The 19299-nt window shown below is 47.9% G+C and overlaps 1 protein-coding gene across 2 annotated transcripts; it reads right to left on the bottom strand.

Moving 5' to 3' along the window:
- Nucleotides 1-7837: 7837 nt before the first annotated feature.
- DNAAF6 (dynein axonemal assembly factor 6) lies at nucleotides 7838-19271 on the bottom strand. 2 transcript variants are annotated; one of them, XM_062006743.1, is made up of 7 exons: nucleotides 19193-19271; nucleotides 18664-18775; nucleotides 17023-17086; nucleotides 15504-15609; nucleotides 11964-12060; nucleotides 11092-11177; nucleotides 7838-8512 (listed from the first exon to the last, which is right to left on the bottom strand). In XM_062006743.1, exons 2-7 carry the CDS (start codon nucleotides 18754-18756, stop codon nucleotides 8383-8385), a joined length of 576 nt encoding a protein of 191 aa, XP_061862727.1. In that variant the 5' UTR covers nucleotides 18757-18775; nucleotides 19193-19271; the 3' UTR covers nucleotides 7838-8382. The 2 variants fall into 2 exon arrangements, with proteins under 2 accessions (XP_061862727.1, XP_061862728.1); XM_062006744.1 differs by having other exon boundaries at nucleotides 18935-19260.
- Nucleotides 19272-19299: the final 28 nt, after the last annotated feature.

Genomic DNA, 19299 nt, shown 5'->3' with positions numbered 1-19299 from the left:
AAGTGTGTAGACAGATGCTGGAGCCTTTGTCTCCATAAAAGAACAAGTGAAGAGTGCTGTTGTATGTGTACATGGGAAATGCACAGCCCAACATCAGCAGCTGACTGTGCACATGCAGCTCCCACCTCTCTGACTGCCCTGTGGCACACAAGCTGTCCCTACCAAGCTCCAGCCACCAAAGTCCTTTGCTTTCCTTGAAGAAACCCCAAATGAGCACATTTTCTTTCAGACCAAAAGGGTTTAAAGTGGTGGGAAACAGCAGACAACATCTTTTGGCAGAGAAAAGGGAACTCACAGCCTTCCCCTGTGACCCCAGCTTTGGTAGAAATGGAGTTTTCCAGTTGTGCTCTTCAAGGTGGGCAGTAGGAAATAATTACTTGCAAACCCCAATTTACTGTCCCATGACTTGCTTCACATCAGCTGGTGAAGAGCCCATTTATACAGGGGACAGTCCTAAAAGCCACCAGCACTGTCATCTGTCAGAGTCAACAGCGAGTGCCAGAAGCTGGCTGCATGCTGAGGAATAAGCTACTCCCAGCCCTGCTGGGAACCCCTCCAGAGCAGTGGGCCACTGCTTTTGGCCTTGCTGCAGAGCTGTTCTCCCCAGCCTAGAGCCAGGACTCAGCTCTTCTGCAGCCTGCAGTGTGGTGAGTGTCTGCTGCATTGGAAGCGATGCCTGGAGGAGAAGCTGCCACCCTGCAGCATGTGGATGCTCTGTCACCCCTAAGCCAGAGAACTGGCTCTCTGAAGATGGGTTGAATTTGATACATCTCCCTTTCCCTCTCCTGACCTCTGCACTGGCATCTCCTAGCCCTGTGCCTGCAAATTGAGGAGGCAGTTTCTCCACCTCCCAGCACACACAAGCTGATCACACAGGCTGCCTCAAGGACAACTGTCTCCCTGCCAAACCTCCCAGCATTGTACCATGCTAAAGGCTGACAGCACACCCTTTCTTACCCTCCACTTTGACTGACAGCACTTCTTTCACAAAGATGGAGGGCTGTTGCAGGGCTGTTGAGCTGTGGGGCTGGATAGTGTGTGCACATCAGGCCCAAGAGTTCACTTGTTCTCTGCACAGAGACCTCACCAGTGCCCACAGCATGCAGTGCTTGTCACAGAAGCAGCCTTCTCCAGTACCCTTTGTCAGCATCCCCCTGAGGGAGGACACAGCCCACACCACCTCTGTGTACTATGTACCATGAAGAACTGGCCAGCAGAGTCCTGCAAGTCAGGGTGTGTCTGACAGAAGCGTGGTCACAGCATGGACAGGAGCAGGGCTTGGGACTGCCACCTCCAGCCAGGCACCTGCATCAGGTGAGGGCACAGCTCACCAGGGCTCCTCCAAATCAAATGCCAAGGGGAAAGAGCTGCTCAAACAGTGCTCAGCAGCCCATCCACCATGGGTGCTGCCATTCAGCCTCAGCAGGTCACTGACACCTTCCTCCCACTTGCTCTGGGCTCCTCCCAGCAGCAGTGCATGGCTCAGCCCCCTCTGCCAGGCACCCCTACCCCTCAGTGAGCACCAAGGCATTACTCTGCCTCCAGCTGACAAATTATTCCATGGAAAGGGGATTTTTTTGCCCTTTTGGCAGGGCATAGAAGCAAATGGAGTCTCTCTTTTGATCCATCTCACTTCCTTTTGATCTCTTTTGATCTCATCACTCTTTCTAACTACACAGTGTACAGCCTTGTACCAAGAGAGACTATCACAAACTCCTGTGGAACTGGTATTTCAGCTGCTCCATGATGCTTCCAGGGACAACAGCTCCAGCAGACAGAAATGTTGCTTGGTAAATGCTGCCCAGGAACAGGCTGGATCGTCCTTGCTGCACTGCACAGCCTTCATTAACTTACAAATGAATTCCTGCTGTGGCTCAGGGCTTCCTTCAGATGCTATTATTCCAGCCTCCAAGGACATAAACAATTCTCTTGATTTAAGGAACCAGGCTGAGATGCTGCTTGACTGTGGCTTGGGGAGGGGCAACAGCATTGGAAGAGATGTTTTATTCAAGGAAACAACAAAAGCAATGCCTTCCAAAGAGAAGCAGAGCTCCAACTTAAATAAACTCACAGAGCACAACCTGGGGGATTCATGGTTAAAGGGAACAACACGATGGGGCTGTAGATTGCTTCAGCTGTTCTCTTTACTCAGGACCCATATGACAGCAAACAGTTGATAGCTTTCATCTCTCTCATTTGAGCACTGGTCCAGGACAACCCTGTGGGATCTTTCCAGATGATGAAACCCTTCTCTCCACTCAAGAGGTGTCCTGGCCCTGGTCTGAAGGAAGCACCTTGCTGCAGAGCAAGAACAACTCTGATCCCCTCATTTCCCTTAGAGCAAAGGCTTGCTTGCTGTTTGGTTTGGTTTTCAATTAATAGGGCTGCTCCAAATAGGCAAAGCAGTGTGGGCTTAAAACCAGATGTGACATCCACTGTGCCATGCCAGGGCACACCAATCTGTCACTCAGGCATTTCACACCCTGACTGCTCCCCAGCAGCAGGCACAGCAAGGACAGTGCAGGGGCTCAGGCTGCTGCACCTTCTGGGAGGCTTCATGGGCTGCAGCCACTTTTCCTGATCCTCTCACACTGATTCCCCTTTCTGTTGTTAAAGCTAACTGCCATGTGCCACCCTGGGCTGAGCCCTGGGGCAAGACAGGGTTCCCAGCTCCCTCATCTGTGTGGCCTCAGCACTCAGGTCCTCTTGGAGGAGCCTGGAACAGCTATTCCAGGCACAGTCCTCTTCCCATAGCTTCTTTTGGCACAGTTTCCAGTGCTGGTGACATTCTATAGCAAAGGTATCTCACCTGTCCTGAGCTCAGGGGGATGAACCATCTGCTCAGCTTTGCCTTCAGCACAGGGCTTTTAAAGAAGCTACTTTCTCCTCCTTTCTGCCTGCACCCTCCAGCCCTGCCAGTGCTCTCTGCCAAGGCTCAGGCCTTTGTCCAGCTCTCCACCACACACACCTTCACCCACGTTAGTCTGTGCCCTCCAAGCAGCTCCAGAGTTACCCCACCATCCAGGTCTGGCAGTTATCAAAGGTGATGTGGGTTGTACCAGGGGCCAGGGTAACATTTTCAGTGTTTCTGTGAACTCCTGGAGCTCCTCTCAGCATCTCAGGTTCCCTTGAAGCTTGTTACAGCTCTGACAGTTGCTGACCGAGAGCCACACATCCAGCTAAGTCACACTGACACTCCAGTCTTCACAGTGCCTGTGACCCAGAACAAAACCAGAAGCATTTCTCACCTTGTCAGAGCTTCCCACATCCAGCCACTGGCCAATTGCCTCCTGAATCTCCCAGGCTCAGCACAGACAACTCGAAAGCCAAGACAAACCCTGCTCCTTCCAGCTCCTTTACTGTTCTTGTGCAGCAGCCATACAACTGTCCCTCCTCTCTGCCCCAGGAACACCATGACCACAGCAGGTTCTGTCCCTTCCAGCTCCCCTGCTTGCTTCTCTGCAACCATTTCACTATCCCAGGTGAAGCTGACCCCTCTCCTTCCTTTCCATACACTTGCCAGCTTGCCACAGTGCTCTGCCTCAGGAATATGGGCTACTGGAATCTGACTTCTCCAGGAAGCAAGTTCTTGGTCAGGAAATCCCTCCTCCTGGATCCCCAGCCAGAGGAGACCATGGTGGTGGCAGAGTGTGAGGGGTGGAACCCACCAGAAGCTCACAGCATTGTTAAGCTCAAGCACTGCTGCAGTCCCTACTCTGATGCAGCCTGGCAAATGTCTGGCTTGCCCACATCCTCTCCAAGATCAGCTGTGTCCATCTCCATTCCTCTCCTCTTCCATTTTATGCAGTGTTCCAACAGGAAAAGTGTTTTCCAGGAGAGTTCTATGGCTTTTTCCTTCTCTGCTGAGCATCTGCAGGAGACAGGTTGCCAAACAGCATCATGGAATTGATTGGGTAAAAACCAACCCAGCTGCCTTGGCAGTCTTTGCTGGGTTGTGATACCACCAAGCTAAAACAGAGCAGATTCAAAAGAAATGCTGTTGAGCATCAGGAGTGAGGTGCCAGGCTGCTGGGATCCACAAAAGGGGCTCACAGTGAAAGAGAGATGGTCTCTAAGGACTCAGGGTGGATGGGACAGGATCTGCTGCTGTGCTCTGAACATCTTCTGTCCAAAAATCAGTGCATGGAGACAGAGAAAAAAGGTGGAAAGAAGCCCTTGAGATGAGTGAGCCCCAAATGGCCAAAGACTTCAATGGACTGAGAGGTGTGCTCCAAAATGAAACACACCACTGTGTTGTGGATCTCTCCAGTGATGAGTGACAGGACACAAGGAAATGGGCTCAAGTTCCCCAGGGGAGGTTGAGATTGGAGCTGAGGAAGAACCTTTTCAGCCAGAGGGTTATTAAGCACTGGCACAGGCTGCCCAGGGAGGTGGGGGAGTCCCCAGCCCTGGAGATACTCACAAGACACAGAGATGAGGTGCTGAGGGCTGTGGTTTAGCTCAGTGCTGAGTCTGGCAGTGTGAGCTGAGGAGTTGGACTCGATCCTCAAGGTGTTTTCCAACCGTATCCATTCTATGAGCCTGTGATTCTGCCTGTGCCACTGTTGCTCTGGGCTGGATCTCAAAAACTCCTTGAAGTACTCACTTCAAGTGACACAGAGACACACAGTGAGGAAGCAGAAACTTTCCAGGCCTCAGGAAAGGCTGAAATTCTGAATGCTTTTGACTTGTTCTGATCTGTCTCATTCCTTCCTGCCCAGCCCCATTTGCAGCAGGGAGCTGTGCTCTGCATCACCATCTGAGAGCAGAACATACCTGAAGGAGAAGACAAAGACAGCAAAGAGAGGCACAAAGAGAGAAACTGGCTCCTGTTTGTGAAGATTATAGGAAAGAAATATCCTGACTCCAAGCAGATTCCAGGCACCTTCCCTGGAGCCAAGACCACAGGCCCATCACAGCCACTTGCTACCCAAATGAGAGCATCCAGGAGGCCTTTGGGAGAGAGGTGACTTGCCTGAGAGTCTGCTCTGTGTGTTGGCCTCCTGGCAGTGCCAGTGTGCACACAGCCTGCAAAGGGCTGCTGCAGAGCCCTGTGCTGCCTGCAGGAGCATCAGGGCCTGAGGTTAGATCAGAAAGACAGAACCACCACCAGTCTGGTCTCCTTACTGATTCTGTAGGCTTTAGGGACAGACTTCTCTGTCCACATAGGTACAGCTTAGTTATTTGAGCTGAGCTTTACCTGGAGGGAAGCAGATACTGACAATGATACTCATCCAATGAAAGGAGGGCAGGAGCATTTTGGATACAAACTTGGAACCAAACAGCAGAAAAATGAAGTAGCTTTCCTTTTAAAACAAACACAAGAGTGTTTGATACCAACAACAGCCCCAGAGGCTAGACTGCAGGTCTAAGGGATAAAATGCAGCTGGAAGTTGGTGCTGTGTCTCAGGTGTTCACAGGGAGAAACTCTTCTGGGTTTTCTCTTTGCCAGGCAGGAGCAAATGAATGAGGAAAGTATCTTTGCCTCAGAAGGTCATGATGTGGACAAAGGAGAAAATGAAGAGAGGTGAAACACACAGAGTGAGGTGGGCTGGGGACTTCAGCACCACACCATAGACCTGACAGAGGGCAGGAACGAGTCTAGAGGGGAACGGTGGCTCTGGCATGGCCACTGGAGGACAGAAGGCACCAACAAGGTGAGCTGACACCCTGCAGCTGTTGAGGATGCTACTGTAACCAGCCTCTGTCTCATTCCCACAGCTACAGAACCTTCTACTTAACTGCAACACTTTTAATCAAGATGTTTCTTAGGGAACCAAATAAAGCCTGATGATGCTTAATGGCAGGGGCTTAATGGCTGGGTTGTTTAACTGGGCTCATAATTTTGATTAATTAAGATGCCTGCAGGTGCTGGAGTGGTACTTAGGCAACAGCTTTGATGCAAAGGGGGTTTTGTATCCCCTTCATAAGGATTTCTGCCAGTGTTAGTTCAGTAAAGCATAACTGCCTTCAAGCCCTGGCAAAAAAAGCTCTCTCTCTTGTAGCTGGCAGTGCCTCTGATTTCTGGGAAGCCTGTGGCAGCCTGCATCTGCTTTTGACCACTTTCCTCTTGGGATGATCTATGGAAAAAACCCAAACCAACCTTTTGCCTAAGGCAGCCTGTGTGTCCTTGATGGGAAGGAGGAACCAGGTGGTGACAGCACGTTCCAGCAGCAACCCAACGGGAACAGCAACCAGAAACCCCTGCCCTGCGCCTCTGCTCTGCTGCAGACAGCAGCAGAGATGGTCCTCCTGAGCCTGGCTTCCTGGGAGTTTGTCCCCTGCATTCACACCCCCTCAGGCTGTGATTTCAGCCCCCTGCAATCCCTTCCCTGTGACACCAGCAGCTCCCCGGGTGTGGGGTGAGATACTCCCCAGAGGCACTACCCAGCACAAGAAATCCCACTGACACCTCCCCTGGGGCAGGACTGATTTGTATTTCCCTTTTCTATTCAGCAGTCAGCTTATGAAACATCCTTACCTTGGGGTTTTATCTCTGGAATGCAGATAAAATGCCTCCAGGTTAGGAAACAGGCCATGGATAGCAGCATGTGCTCATTTCCAGGGGAGCCCACAGCACCAGAGAGGCACCCAACAACCCAAAGCCATTGCTGTTTCCAGTGTCAAACCCTGACACTAAATGAAACTGAACTTGATGATTTAAGGCTTAGTAAATGACTCCTGCCAGCCACAAAGGCAACATCACCTTGTGGACAGAGCACTGGAACAGGGCTCAGACGTGTACTGTGCTTTGCCATGGATTTACTGGAGGCATCTGGGTGAGTGTTGCCTTCACATGTGTATAAATACACATCAACCTTCCTGTAATCTCTGTAAGAAATGCAAAAATGAAGCAGCATATTGTCTAGGGACCACAAAGATGACTTTTTTCCCCCCCAAGAAACAGCTTTGCTGTAACTTCTTGGCAACCACAGGCAGCAGAAACTGAGTCAGGAGGAATGATCTCAGCCCTGACGTGCATCTGCCTTGTTCCCCTCCACCACAGCACTGCAAGAGCAGGAGTAAGAGACATTCAAATGCAATTAATGGAGATTTAAGCAAATACAGACTGAAGAAGCCCCTTAGTGTTATCAGCATGTTATCAGGCTTGTGCTGAATCATACCTGAGGTATCTGCTTTCCAGTGCATTAACACTAATGTAGAGGTTGGCCAGGATTATTCTCATCCAAGCAATAGGTCCACTTTGAAGACAGCAGCTTAACTTGTCCTGGACTTATACATTACAAACACACTGTGGCTTCTGAGGATTCCTGGCAAAACACAGAAAAGGAGACCTGGAAACTCACTGTCAGTGTGTTCATCATGGAGAATCCATCTGCTCATTACTGCCTGCCACAAGCTTAGCTCCATGAGCACTGCCTGCATCGTAGCTGGCCACTTATTTCCCTCTGCTTCTCTGCCAGAAGAAGAATGCAGGACTCAAGGCATTTTGTTTTATAAAGTGCTTATAAGCTTTTGGTTAAGGGTACCTCAAGTCCATCTACATGCAAGGCTTTCTTTGTCCTCTCCACTTGGAGCACAAAGGTACTTGGAGTACCTTTGTTTCCTGCCATGATTAACAATGTTACATGAAAATATATGACCAGCAGGCAGTAAGAGAAACATCTTGGTTACCCATCTCTCTAGGTTGGACCTGAAGGCCAAAGAAAGGCTTTTGCTGCATTTCAGCTGTGTAAGTGATGCTTGGTACACAAAAGTTGTCTTATGTCAATTTTAGGAGGTCCCTCAGGATATAACACAGAGAAGGCAGAGTGAAAGGTAACTGGAACTGTTCATTAGAACACATTCTTTTATTTAAGATCTGAAGGAAGAGCAGGTGACACAGAACCACACATAGTCAAACACTGTTCCAAGGAGCTGAGCTGTACAAGAATCCAACCACAGTGGGCTACAACTGCCAGTGTAAAGGAGCCCTGGCTGCAGAATGGGAGCCCTGAAGAGCTTTGATCTTCTCATCAAGAAGCAGCTAAAAGGAGATTCTGAACTGGCCCTAGCAAAAACATTACAGCTTGTTAAGCCTTGCAACAGTAACTAAGCAGCAGCCTCAGTAGCCAGAGCCATGTTAATGCTACTTACCAGCCACCACCACAAAAAGCCTTGCCCTGGCTTACCCTGTGCTCATCTCCTGTTTTCTGATTCACAGAGCCTGGTCAGACTGCAGGCAGCAGAAGGTCAACCAGAGCAGCACAAGAGCTGGACAGCCTCAGCTTACAGAACCTACAGGTGTTGTGCTCCTCCCAACTCATTCCATTTCTCCAGAGGTGTTCCCCCTGGACTCTTAAAGGGAAACAATCTGCCCTTTCATGACCAGTTAGGTTTCCAAAAGACTTCAAAGAGATTTGCTGTTTTGCCTGTTGTCCATCAGGCAAAATTTATGAAATCAAACATCCTTGATAGTCTGAGGGTGACTTCCAAGGTCTCCTCTTCAGAGAGAAAACAAGCTTTACTCTTCTTGCTGTCCACAGGGTAGGGGAGGTGCAGCAGCAGCTTCCTGTAAGAGAGGACACAGTCAATCCCAGCCTCTCAGACCAGGTGAGCAATGGTGGTGGCACTGCCAGTTACTCCTGCAATTTGCCACTCAGGACACCAAGGAGTGTCCTTTCAGTGTTATCTCCTTGTCATGACAGGCTGTGGGGTTCACACAATCACAGAATGTTAAGGGCTGGAAGGGACCCTGAAAGCTCACCCAGTGCAACCCCCCTGCCAGGGCAGCAGCACCTAGAGCAGGGCACACAGGAACCAGCTGGGTTGGAATGTCTCCAGAGAAGGAGCCTCCACAGCCCATCTGGGCAGCCCCTGCCAATGCTCCCTCACCTCAACAGGGAACAGCTTTGTCCGTGTGTCTCTTTGGAACCTCTTCTGCCCCTTGTCCTATCACTGAATGTCACTGAGAGCAGCCTGGCTCCAGCCTCCTGACACACAGACCCTGACACTTTTCCAACACTGTTGCTTTCTTTTTAGTGCTGGGCTGAGGGCTCTCTGCACTGCTCTTGGTTTTGCACAGTGCTGCATTTTCAAGCAGAGGAAGGAGGAGATGCATTGATGATGCTCTCCTGGTGGTAAAAAGCTGAATAATGCCTAAAGGCTGAACATGTCTTCAGGTGTTTGTCTCCTCTAGTAAAGAGAAATAGGTGGTGCAGCCTGATTAGACATTCTAGCCAGTCCAGAGGCACAAAGGATATGTCTACACTGCAAAGCACAGTTCAGGTATGAGAATGGACCTACAGATATGAAATTGCTGGGATTTAAACTGCATTGAAGATTAATCCAGTGATCCCCTGGCTGTGGCTCAGGCACATAATACACAAAGGAAGGCTGGATCTGGGGCTCAGGAACTGTTCCACAGCCCCTCACTCTGTCAGACATCCAGCCTCTCCTGGAATGGCTGACAGTCTGATGGTTTATCTCCTCACCAGGATGTCTCAGGCTGGACCCATTCAACTCTTCTCACTGATGACAGTTTAAACTTACTCCTGCAGAGTCTGAGCTCTTTCCCCTTTTATCTCAGGCTTATAAATGATGGGACAGTCTTGGGCCTTCACTCCATTGACAGTGCAAACAGAATTGAGGACACTTTAGAATCAAGACACCTGCCCAGCCCACGAGACACCTTGGTGGTATAGATAGGAGTTAATATCAAACTGGGGCTTAAGCCATGCTGCTTGTTTTTCAGACCTTTTCAGCTGTCTTGTAGGAGTCATTGTTGAAAGAGATACAGTCACAACACCTTTGAACTACAGCTACTACAGCAGCCCTTTGCTTGGAGAAGTCTTTCAAACCAGCTTAGCTTAGAACCAGTCCCAAGACTACAGAGCTGGAAACAGTGCCTCTGAGCCCTCCTACACATCTGTGTGAGTACACTGTTCTTAAGTATGTAGAACTTGAAATCTTGTTTGTTTCTTTCATGCTGAGAAGACTTGTGTTTGTGAAAGCAGCACTGGCTCAGGCTGTACCCAAGCAACTATTAGATTTATGGCAAACTTTCTATTTGCTAGGCTTGTGACTACAGACAGCTGGATACTGAGATGACAACAGCAGATCTGAGTCACCAAAAAGATAGAACTGCAAAAGAAAAAGAATGCTGAGGCTTTCCTCCATCTGCAGCATTTCATTAAGCTTCCTCTTTTACTACCTACATGTTCTGCAAGCCATTAGCTGAACAATTACTCCTCCTGATGTTTCACTTTCAGAGCTAGCACTATCAAACATTCTTCTACTCCTGTTGCATCTTTGGGTTAAATCCAAGCAGAGGGTAACCAGCCCAGCCTGCTTTTGTCTGTGAGAGTGGTGGCTCTTCTGTAGTCAGCTCACTAGGCACAGGACTTATTTGAGCCTTAATCCATGGCCTGCACCTTCAATTCGTTTGCAGCAAGTTACTTTCACACCTGGGTTTTCCCACATTGCACTCAATGCAGCAAGTCTGCCCTGACTTTGCAGCTTTCTTACAAAAGCACTCTGTTGTGAAGAACTAAAGCAGCCATGGGAATTGCCTGGAAATCTCAGGCAGGGCAATGGCACACTGGGGATATGGAGGAAGACTGAGAAGTATGAGAGCATGTCAGTCAGTCGATTATCTTTGTAGGTTTGAAATAGCCCTATACAAAAAGAACTTCAAGGAAGTCTCTTCAGGGGACCCTTGTCACATTTCCACCTCTGTATCTGTGCCTGGCTTTCAGCTCCTGAAAAAATGTATCTCCACCTGTTTGGCCGTCTTCACTTAGATATCTGTACAAATCAGTATTTGGAAAGCAAACTCTCAAGCAAACTCTCTTTCAAGACCCTGGGCAGGGTTTTTATGCAGACATTTTGGGTCCTTGAAGCTTTTTTGTTCAAGTAAGTAGCCAAAATCTGTCTTAAAGCTATTTCTGCTAAAGCAGTATCACAGGTTCAAAGTCAGCACACTACCCACCCACGATGGACTATGCTTGGGTTTGTTTCTATCTCTTTCTCATGTGCATTTAATAATCCATTCTTCATCCTCAGCTTTGCTTTCCACACATTTGAAGGCTTGCTTCTACCTCCTTTCAAACAAGACATTAACTGTACCTCTAGCAATTGTATTTCACTTACTTTTTGGCAGTCCGAAGGTCAAGAACCTTGTCCTGAACATCTAATGTGATGTCTGAGCACTTTGTCTCTGGCAGCTTGATTTGAATCTGAAATGATGGGCAGAGGTAAAGCTGTGATTAAAGATGTAGCCCTCCGAGCCATAAAAGATCTCATCCTCATGAATATTTTGATGATAGTGTCAAAGGGCAACATTCTGAGTGGCTAATTTGTATCAGAGAAAAAATCAGGCAGTGATAAGGAGTGCTTTCAATAGCTTAGTGATGGGTATTGATATCCTATTTGCTTCCAAATCCTGAGTTCATAATGTACTTGACAGCTATTCTACCTCTAGCAAACCCTCCTGGCTTTGTGTATTCCAAGGACAGTTTGCTTCTACTAGAAAAACTGCACAGCAGTTCTACCTGTCATGAAGTTGAGAAGTCTTTGATCATAGAGTAAATGGGACAGGATCTGATACCTGTAACTTCAAAGCCTGCCAATGTCAGAGCATTCTGCCACCTCACATACCTTGTAACAAATGCAGGCAGATGAAAACCATCTCCTTCCCAGCCTCCCTCCCCTCCAAAACAGTGTCCAAGATGAAACATCATCTTATGGTTACTGTTTCTTTCTCTCAAGTCTGTAAGTGGCATATGCACTTGCAGAGATTCCCTTGAGTACACTGGGTCCTGAAGGAATACACGTGTGTCCCTCAGGTCAGCGAGTGCAAATGTCATCTACTAATGCTAGAAAGAACTAGAAGAAGATCCCACAGGAGGCCAAAGGCAGCAATACAGCTTGGAGTTTACATTTTGTCTCTCAGGAAGGTGGTAAGACTGAAAAGGGCAGAGAAAGGGCACAAAGAAGGGATGGGAGACACAGGTCAGGCTCACCACCATATCTTCACAGCAGGCCGTGGAGGGGTCTTTCCTGCTCATCCCAAAGAAGACATCCTCTGTTCCCACACTCTGTTTGAATAAAATCTGATACCTGAGAAAGAGAAATTGTTGCCTAATAGTACAGAAGAATTGGCAGGAGCCTAAAGGAGACTGTATTTCTTGGAGGGCTGTAAATATCCTCACTGCATTGTCTCCTCCTTTCCAGTCTCCCTTCAAGGTTCAACCCAGCCACACTGGGTTTCTCTTCAGAGCCATAAGTGAGTTAGCCTTGAAAGGCAGGTGGAAATGACTTGCTGCACCTTCCAAGGTGGTTACTCAGCTGCCTCTGCCTCCCTAACCAGCCTTTGCAGGGTGAGGAAATGCATCCTAAGTGAGCATCAAACACCACAAACCCTTGGGAGAAGAGATTTGACAAGGACACTCTCACAGTTCCACGTGTTCTGTTTTCTTATCCAACATCTTTCTGCAGCCCAAGCACACCAATTTTTCCTGTCAGATTATAACTCTTTTGCATCAGCCAACGTTCATTTTCTTCCCCTACACATCTACAGGCAGGAGGATCACGTCTTCCCTTGCTCTTGGTACTTAATGGATGAGAAATACAACCAAAAATCGTACTTAGAATAGATGTGACTCCTACTAAATTGAGCAAAGTGGAGTGAGTCACTTCTCTAAGCTGTTGCAGAAAAGGCATGGAAAGCCTTTTTCACATCTTTGATGTTCATATGCAATGCAAGAATTTCTAAGTCAATGAGAAATCTAATAGCTCTGGGTGCACCTCTCTAACCATCTGTTTTCCTTTTGGGCCATTTTACTTGATTCAATTTGATGAACTGTTACAAAGACTCTTCTTATTTGTGCAACACAGCCCATGATTGCTGGAGCCTAGAGAAGGACCACGTGTTACATAGCAGGGAGGGGAAGGGTCAAAAAATGGCCAGAGGAAAGCTTTTGTTATGCCCACAATACAAAGAGAGTATGTTCTATATCAGAAAGCTCAGGCAGTGTGGGCTGGATGAGTGGAGGTGAGGTGGATGGAGAACTGGCTGAATGACAGAGCCCAGAGGGTGCTGATCAATGGCACAGAGTCAGGGTGGAGGCCTGTGGCCAGTGGAGTTCCACAGGGATGGGTTCTGGGGCCAGTCTGGTTCAACATCTTCATCAAGCACCTGGATGAGGGGACAGAGGGACCCTCAGTGAGTTCCCTGCTGGCACCAAACTGGGAGCACTGGCTGATTCCCAAGAGGTTGTGCTGCCATTCAGTGGGATCTCGACCAGCTGGAGAGTTGGGCACAGGGGAACGTCATGAGGTTCAACAAGGGCAAGGGCAGAGTCCTGCAGCTGGGAAGGAACAACCCCCTGCACCAGCACAGGCTGGGGGTGACCTGCTGGAGAGTAGCTCCAAGAGACAGACCTGGGAGTGCTGGCTGATAAGAAACTGCCCATGAGCAGCAACGTGGCCTCGTGGGCAAGAAGCCAATGGCAGCCTGGGGGCATCCAGCAGAGTGTGGGCAGCAGGGCCAGGGAGCTTCTGCTCCCCCTCTGCTCTGCCACAGCTGCTGAGGCCTCAGCTGGAGTCCTGTGCCCAGTTGTGGGCTCCCCAGCTGCAGAGGGACAGGGAACTGCTGCAGAGAGGCCAGTGCAGGGCCACCCAGATGCTCAGGGCACTGGAGCATCTTCCTTGTGAGGAAAGGCTGCGGGCCCTGGGGCTGTTCAGGCTGGAGAAGAGGAGACTGAGGGGGGATCTTATTAACATTTATAAATATCTAAAGGGTGGGCGTCAGGAGGTTGGGACAGCACTTTTTTCTATAGTAGCTAGCAACAGGACAAGGGGTGATGGGATGACAGTTCCATTGAAACATAAGGGAAAACTGTTGGAGTGTTTGAGTGAGGGAGCCCTGGCCCAGGCTGCCCAGGGAGGGTGTGGAGGCTCTTGCTTTGGAGGGCTTCAAACCCACCTGGACACGTTCCTGTGTGACCTGATCTAGGTGAACCTGCTTCTGCAGGGGGATTAGGCTGGATGATCTCTAAAGGTCCCTTCCAACCCCTCCCATTCAGTGATTCTATACCTCACAGGTGACAGTTTCAAGCAGAGCCATATGTGAGGCTATAGGTAAATGCCAAATCATTTGCTGAGCTGAGTCTGAGTTCAGGTCCCAGTCCCAGGAAATGAAGCACTTCATGGCATGACTTAGATGCAGAGGAAAATGAGGATGCTGGACTACAAACTAATGTACAATGTGCAGCCTCATGGGCTTCAGTCCATCTGCTCCAGCCTGTGGCACTCCAGGATACGGCATCAGGACACAATGATGGTCTGACCCTGAAGGCTTTTTGACCCTTACAAACTACAGATGACATGCCTGGTTGTATCTGTTTCAAGAATGCTTTTGTTGCTGTTTTTCTAGGAGTGAGGGAAGAGCCTCTGGTTTTAGGTTATCCCTTGAGAGACTGAGAATGAATGACAAGATCTGAAAGCTCAGAACTGCCTGCATATAATCTTCCTTCCTGGAGTACTATTTGTCACTTAAAGAGCTTAATTCTTTGAAATGCAAATGTTAAGTTGGAGCACTTTATGAATTTATGAGTATGAAAAATGAATGTATCTCAGTTACAGTGGGAAAAGACAGGTATTGCACACAAATGGCAGACTTGAAGGCCTGTAAGTCATTTGGCTGGCCAGCTTCCCCTCCTAATCCCACTTTATACTGACACTACAAGTTATCTTATGATAAGAAAAACCAACTGTATATTATGAGATCAGAGGGCTTGCAAGGGAGACATTAAAACTGCTTCTCACATGTTGCTTTAGATGCAACACTGATATCCTTCCTTTCTCCTTCCATGACACGAGCTTTTCAGATGGCTGCTTCACTCAAATGCAGTAGATGTTTGTCCTGATTTCAGCTGGGACAGAGTTAATTTTCTCCCTAGCAGCTTGCACAGGCTGTGGTTTGGATTTAGTGTGTTGATAACACACTGAGGTTTAGTTGTTGCTAAGTAGCACTTATCCTAAGTCAAGGATTTCGTTTTTTGGCTTCTCATGGCCTGCCATCACGAAGGTTGGAGGAACATGAGAAACTGGGAGGAGATACAGCTAGGACAGCTGACCCAAACTGATCAAAGGAATATTCCATACCATATGAGGTCATGGCCAGTATATGAACTGGAGGGAGTTGGCTAGGAGAGACAGGTCACAGCTCAGGGACTGGCTGAGCATGGGTCAGTGGGCATTGAGCAACTGCACTGGGCACCACTTGTCTCTCTTGGGCTTTATTTCATGATCCTGTCATCTTCCTTTTCATTATAGTAACAATAACAGATATATTTTATTATTTGTTTCCATTATTAAACTGTTCTTATCCCAACCCAAGAGCTTTACTTGCTTTTGGTTCTCCTCACCATCCCACCAGGAGTGAGTGAGTAGCTGTGGGGTAATAGCTTCTGCCTGGGGTTAAACCACAACAATGCTGTTTAACTGCTGTTTCCACTAATGCCCTGTAAAGCCCATACAGGTAGTCTCAACTCACTTACTCTGGTTGTTCTCTAGGGTCCCAGGAATCCTCAAATTCAGATCCTTCTGGGACTTCCTCTGTATTCCAAATAGCTTTGTCATTTCCAGGTTTCACTTGGAAAGTATCTGCAAGTGATGAGAAAAATCATCCTGTCATAGACTGGAATGTCTCTGATCCTTTAGATTTGCTGAAAACTTCAGCTTTTCCTAGGCTTCAGAAAAAAGCCTTTGTACTAAAAGCATTCTAGTTAATGCTCACAGTCTCCTTCAGCTCAGAATGAGAATTTGCAGAAGGAAGACAGAATGTTTTCCTTTCCTTTAAGTCTCCTTTATCCAACCTCCATGTCAAGGAAATCCCCCTTTCAGGCATAAAATATCTAGCACTTCAAAAATGGGTGAAGTGTAGCAGTGTGAAATATTAATCCTCCCCAAGCCCCTCAACATGAGATTTTTATGTGGGCAGAGTCATTTACAAAAGGACCTCCTTTCTCACACAGAAATCCAGCTCTTCCTCTTAATTATTGAGCACAGACCAGATAAGGTACAGAAGACACATGTCAGCTCACAGGCAGGATACCCTGGTTTATGGCTGTCCTACATGGAAAGGTAAGCTGGTAAATCTCCAGCTTGAAGGTTTTTGTAGTAAGAATCTCTGGCTATTGTTGGAATCCCAAGCAAAACTACTCTATTTGTTATATTTGCAACAGTTCCTTTGCTGCTACAGTCATCCTAGCCCTTGCTGGCCTTTCTTACAGCTCATAACTAAGCTCCAGGAACAACTTTACATTTACTGTGCCAAGGCTAAACTTGTCTTCTTTTCTTTCCTGAGTATGATTCACACCAGTTTAGGAAGCCTGAACATATCTGTTCTCACTGTCTGAGAGTCTGCTTTTCCACATAGTGCCAGAACACCTGTGGTCAGGTAAAGTCTGGAATTGTCCAGTGTTTCCAGGCAAAGAAGTAGGTGCAGGAACTGAAAAATGTCTCTTGGACTGTTGAGGGCAGCACTGAACAAAGCTCTTGTTTCTAGATGTGGTCTAAATAGGGTTGTGACACTTCAGTGAGGGAGCATGGCACAACTGTGCTTCACAACACACTCTCTAGCTTCTCCTCATCATAGGCATAGGCTCAAATCCACACAGTCGACTCCATGAAGACCCCTTCAGGTGAGTACCTAGAAGTCCATCTTCCTTGTTTGCTCTGAGTGAGCACTAACATCTCCATGTGGAGCTTTTGGCTGCTCAGTTATGATTCCCCTCAGCCCATGTCCAGGCTGTGCTCTGTACTCTGTTTCTCATCATCACTGGAGGCTGCTGTGATCTGGAGTTACCTTTTCTGTGTGTTTTTGTGGGGGTTATTTTGCAGCTAAACTTTCAGGACCAGAAGAATTTTACAGTGTAAAATGTAATGCTGTTTCCATCTTGGAGGTCAATGACCTCTCTCTGACTCAAGCAAACTCTATTACTGGTAACTTACTACAGCTGTTACAGTCTGCTACCATGGCACTGAACATTAAACCACACAGACACTCCTCCTTACCAGTGGTCTCTCTCTTTCCTGGTCCAATAGTCCCAGGAGTCATGGCATTAACTGAACAGTGAGGCTGAGGAAAAAAAGGCAAATGCAGCTTCAATTAACTACATAGAGCCAAGCTCAGTAACAATTATGTCAATAAATACCAAATAAGGTCAAACAAATCCCTGCTAGGATCCACTGAACCTTCTTTCCTTATCACACTCACCCAGCAGAAAGTGACCTTGCCCCAGTGGGTTTGAGCAGTACTCCCCAAAGCCCTGTGTTACAGACAGCTGTGCTTTCTGAGCATTAGCTTCCACAGCACTCTGGCAAAACTTCCATGCTTTGCCTGCCAGGAAGCTGAGGGTGCTACAGGTTTCCTTTTGACAGTCAAGGTCATATGAGGCAACAACATTTCCCTCTAATTATGAATCAATTTAGTGCTAATAGGCCTATGTGAGGCATTCCTCTATATGTGAAGATCCCTTTGGTTTGATAACAGTGCCTCACATGCACAGAACATTCAATTAAATCAAAATAAAGATTTCCATTTCCCCAGATTGACTCAGACTTAATTGCCATCCCTTGTGGCAGTTTGCCATTGCTGTCTCTGAAGTGTCACTCATTTCATTAATAAGATGTAAACAAATTCTTTCAAAATCAGGATGTTGACTGCAAAGATGTACAGCAATAATGCCACTTTTAAAAGGCAGCCAGCAAGCAGCTAAAGTGTAGCTGGAGTGTGAAGGATCACATCTACCCCCTACTGAAAGGAAACTTCAAGGCATATGCACCCCTTTGATGCCCAACATTCCCATCTTTACCAACACTTGCCCACAGCTGCTGGGGCAGCCAGCTGGCTCTTTGCTGAGTGCATTAGAGGAACACTGAGGAGTTTGCAGTTTTTGTTATCCATGTCATAACATGACTTGTTCAAACTCTTAAGAGACCTGGCAGTCTCTGAGCCTTCACAGAGGCCTTTTACATTGCACCTCTGGCCCTCCTGGGCTATTCCTCCCATGCAGGCCTTGAGAAAAGCAGCAGCTGCATGGTTTCCAAAAGCTGTGATTTTCACCTAGTCCTGAGGTGAATGGATAGAGAAGGGAAAGATGCTTCTCTCATCAGTGATTCAGACCACTCACCTTCAAATGATTACCCACCCTTTCCTATTCTACAATCACCAACATATCTATTGTACTTCAATGACCAATTATCTCTACAGTCCTTCAACGCCTGGCACACAGAATGAGTTCACTTGGCTGCCTCTGGCTATTTTAGTCTTTACTCAGAAGTTGAGCAGCAACTTTTTTCCCTCCACATGCAGCATTCAGCTGCAATTGCCTTCACCTCCAGCAGACTTCAGGGAGAAGTAGGGGGAAGTGTAAAGTATCTAAAGCTCTTTCAAGTACAAGTTCTCATTTCTTTCAAGCTGAAAAACGAAATCTCCCTCCCATCTTGTGGTCACAATCTCTCCTTGTTTTCCTGGGGCACCTTCCTATTCTCTCCCTCAAGAGCTTGTGACACTGTGTTTCTGTGTTTCAAGTCAGTCCAAGACCTTCAAAGTTCCTTTTCACACGCTCTGGGAAAGAGAGCTTCACTTCTCCTCAGTTAATAAGGTCATGGTACAACATGTAAAAGAAGCAGTACTTCTGATGAAAGACTCACCACATGTTCATCATCGTCATCATCATCTTCTTGAGTATCATGAAGCAGTTTGGCAAGCAACTGCAGAGAAGGGCCTGAGGAAAGACTGTCCATATCAATACCTGCCACTCACCTATGCACCAAAAAACAAGTGACACGTGAAGAAGGAACAAAATGTGTCCTGTACAACTTGGAAAGCACAATTTTCCTACTGGGTGTTCTACAAAGGATAAAGTTCAGCCAAACTTTTACATGCATGATGTTAAAACATATATAACAGAACATACTCCACCTTTCCTAGAATCACAGAGTGGTCTCAGCTGGAAGGGATCTTTCAGCCCATGGGGTGCAGCCTCTGTCCCAGCCCCATCACCCACCAGCCCATTGCCCTCAGTGCAACAGCCACCCAGCTCTGAAACCCCTCCAGGGACGGTGACTCCAGCAGCTCCCTGGGCAGCCCCTTCCAATGCCTCAGCTTATAGACTCTTTAGCACTATTGCAATCGCAGCCCAAGCCTCACAGCGGCCACCGAGCTAACAGCAGGCCCCACCTCCACACGCATCCGTAGCCACCGCAGCCACAGCGAGGGCGGCGGGTCGCCTCGGCCCAGCGCTGCCCCCGAGGGCCCGGGCAGGCGTTCGCGCACGGGTTGTGTGC

This window comes from Colius striatus, chromosome 13 (genome assembly GCF_028858725.1).
Source record: "Colius striatus isolate bColStr4 chromosome 13, bColStr4.1.hap1, whole genome shotgun sequence".
Lineage (NCBI taxonomy): Eukaryota > Metazoa > Chordata > Aves > Coliiformes > Coliidae > Colius > Colius striatus.
This window is presented reverse-complemented; position numbering and strand designations above follow the sequence as displayed.

Excerpts from the sequence above, each read along its gene's own strand:
- DNAAF6 (XM_062006743.1), bottom strand. The coding sequence starts at position 18,756 with ATGGACAGTCTTTCCTCAGGCCCTTCTCTGCAGTTGCTTGCCAAACTG. Across the intron at positions 11,178-11,963 it reads CCTGCTGTGAAGATATGGTG|ATTCAAATCAAGCTGCCAGA; the intron begins GTGAGCCTGACC and ends CCATCATTTCAG. Across the intron at positions 8,513-11,091 it reads GACCTTCGGACTGCCAAAAA|GAAGCTGCTGCTGCACCTCC; the intron begins GTAAGTGAAATA and ends CCTCTCTTACAG.